This window comes from Pygoscelis adeliae, unplaced genomic scaffold (assembly GCF_000699105.1).
Source record: "Pygoscelis adeliae isolate BGI_AS28 unplaced genomic scaffold, ASM69910v1 Scaffold4, whole genome shotgun sequence".
Lineage (NCBI taxonomy): Eukaryota > Metazoa > Chordata > Aves > Sphenisciformes > Spheniscidae > Pygoscelis > Pygoscelis adeliae.
This window is the reverse complement of record NW_008824986.1, coordinates 5,801,699-5,804,777: the sequence shown is the minus strand read 5'-3', so window position 1 is coordinate 5,804,777 and position 3,079 is coordinate 5,801,699. Positions and strand designations below refer to the sequence as shown.

Sequence of the window (3,079 nt, the reverse complement as noted above, 5' to 3'; positions counted from 1 at the left end):
AAGAACTGTCCTGGTGGTATCCACATTTCAGGGTACTGACATTTAGGTTTTTACCTCCCGGACTGCAGATGAACTTGCCAGGTAAGAAAGAGGATTTGGAAACAAATAATGGAGGTTTTAGTAGTGCACAATATTCAGTCATTCAAAAAATGAGTTACATTTACATTTTTGAGAATGTGAATTTGATCTTCTGAGATGAATGGATCTCATTGGTGCTAATGTTTTCTTCTTCCTTTCTTTCTTCCCTTTGCCTCTTTGTAGACCAGGACTCTTTCTCATACGTTGCCTAGAAGTGGAAACCCTGGCTACATCACCGGAGCACCATTGTTGGTTGCAAACAGTGGTGCCGTGCAGCATGTATCCTTTTTCTGCTATCAAGTTTTATTTATCACTGGGTTTATTGACTTCTGGTACTCTACTGTCTGGACTTTTGAGATTCTACCTTCACCTGTGAGGGCATACCTCACTACTACATTGCAGCCATCAGCAGGCCTTTTGGTCACGACTGAATTGGAGTCCTGTGATAGGGATAAGGAGGAATTTGGGGTGAGAGAATTGTTAAATACAAGTTGGGTGTCCTATATTGTCTGTTTATGCTTTTGTTTGGCTTCTTGACATGCAGTCTGTCAGATGAGCATTTTACAGAGCGAAGGTGATGGAAGTTGCTCACAGTTCTTCAGACACACAGTACAATTTGGAAGAAATATGAGGACAGGCTGCAAGCTCAGGTAACAACACACTCTGCGGTCAGCCTTCCTGACACATTTGGAAGGTGTGGACTCACTTAGCACGTTTTTCCATAGTCTCTCACCACTGCTGTGGAGCCTAGGTCCTTCTCTGAGGTCACCAATGGGTCTTTACCCATATTTATCTTTCATATACTCCTAAGAGGACTTGAATGTCAGAGAGATGGTGGACCTCTAGAACAATCTGAACATTGTGAAGGTCTTCTGGGACATTTTGAGGCTGTAGTCTGGCAACATGTCTTGGGCAAGAGTAGAGTTTGTATTTGAGGAGTGAATTATAATGGAACCTTAAAAAGTGATTGTTTTGATGATTTGGATCATTCTTCTGTTGGTGACAGGGCAGGTATACAACCACTGATGTGATAAGATGCTAAAGAGCTGTCAGTTTTCCTTATCATGGCGTTACCCTGTTATGTTCTTCTTCTCCCTTCTCATTGCAGAGATGATTGAAACTGCATCCATTTAATACCAATACTTCCGTAATGATTCTGTTGACTCGTTACAAGAGTGGAACAAATGCTCGTTATGAAGGAAGGATGTTGATAGTGGTTTTTTTCTGTCCTGGAAATCACTTTTTTAGATCTGTTATTTTCTCATTTCCAGCCTATCCCCAATACTGGAAGAAAGTAACTGTAGTTACATCCAGCAGAAGTTATACAAGGCTCTTCAGGGGATGAACAGAGCAGAGGACCTTGCTATAACTGGCAGTGCTCATTCAACCCAGGCAGAAGAGTGGACGACCATTCTGATTCAGAACTGCAGTGTGCAGGTAATATGAATGCAAAAAGACCAGCTGTGAATATCTTTCCTTTCATATCTTTGTATTGCCTTGGGGAAGCGTGGTCATGGGAAAAAAAAGAACCATCTTGTTCATCTGGGCTTACTTTCTTTGTGTGATGATCTACTGATTCTCAGGGGTCTTAATGCCTGTAAGCAGTCATTTTTATTATGGTTCATATTACTAGGATACTTACTAAACAAAAAAAAGCCCCTGACAGATTTAGTATCTCTTGAATCCTGTTCCTGCTATTTAAATGGGCAAAAAGAGTTTAATACTGAATCCAGTGTTGTATTACCTAGTTTTCTGACAGCCTTCTAGAACTAATACTACCTGGTTACTTCCTATTAATTTGATGCTTTTATTATTATCGTCCTTTCTGATTTTCCAGTTTCTAGGGATATTTATATATTACCTAATAAGTGTTAAAAGTTTGCAATCCAAGTACTTATGGAGGAGGGAAATTCTATTTTAATAATTATTAATCTGTCAGGAGATGGCCTAATAGAATGCAAAATCCAAGTGGTAGAGCTGAGACAAATTCTGTTTGGAAATGAGATGATGACGAGATGGATATAGCTCTAAAATGGGTGGTTGACCTGACCAGAAGTTACGGGGTTAGTGCTGAAGTGACTGATTCAAGTTCTGTGACCTATGCTATCCAAAATATTAGACTTTGACCATAATGGTCCTTTTTCACCTTGAAAATACTATATTAAGGTGCTTGGGGTATATTTCATTTTCAGGCTGTGAATTGCACTTCCTGTTGCATGGTTCCTGTGACCCTGGAGATACAGATATTGTGGACCAAGGTGGGCCTCCTGTCCAACCCACAAGCTCAAATACTGGGTGCACGGTACTTTTATCAGTGTCATCCCCTGAAGGTATGGAATTTAAAACCCCTCCCTCACACACAGAGGTAATTAAATGGGATTCACAGGTTATTTAAGAAGCAAGAAATCAAATGGTCTTGATTTTACTGAGTTGAGATTTACTGAACTTTAGCAGTGGTCTGGCTGCAATGGCAAGAGTTTGTATTTAACAGCTCCATAGAGGAAGGTGGTTTTATGGTCTAATCAGTACTGTCCTCAATCAGTTGTACAATTGGAAAAGGTACCTTCTTTCCAACCCTAAACCACCTTCTACCACTTAAGGACTCAAACTTTATACCGAGCATAATTAAAAGTTTGAAGTTGTAGTTTACTACATGTTTATCTAGTTGTCTCTTAAAGTCTCGATATGGAATTTGAGTTGATTTATATTTCACAGACTCCACAGCATGCTGATAATCTGTGCAAGAAGATATTTCTATTCCTCTAGCGGTTCTGAAATCACCCACAGGTAGCTGAGGAGGAGGCTAATGCTGATGGCAGCAGATTTGAAGAATTAGGGGGAAAGGTTGTAGGCCAGAAAGCAGGTTTCTAAGAGAAGATTACATGATGGAAACATTCAAGGTCAGGTTGGATGGGGCTCTGAGCAACCTGATCCAGTTGAAGATATCCCTGCTCATTGCAGGGGGGTTGGACTAGATGACCTTTAAAGGTCCCTTCCAACC

General features: G+C 40.5%; 1 protein-coding gene across 1 annotated transcript in view; it reads left to right on the top strand.

The window, feature by feature from the left end:
* TCTN3 (tectonic family member 3) overlaps window positions 1-3,079 on the top strand; it is a 16,552-nt gene that overhangs the window by 7,782 nt on the left and 5,691 nt on the right. The window contains 4 exon segments of the mRNA XM_009325999.1: window positions 262-357; window positions 631-728; window positions 1,350-1,515; window positions 2,271-2,408. Coding sequence (XP_009324274.1) covers window positions 262-357; window positions 631-728; window positions 1,350-1,515; window positions 2,271-2,408 — 498 coding nt within the window.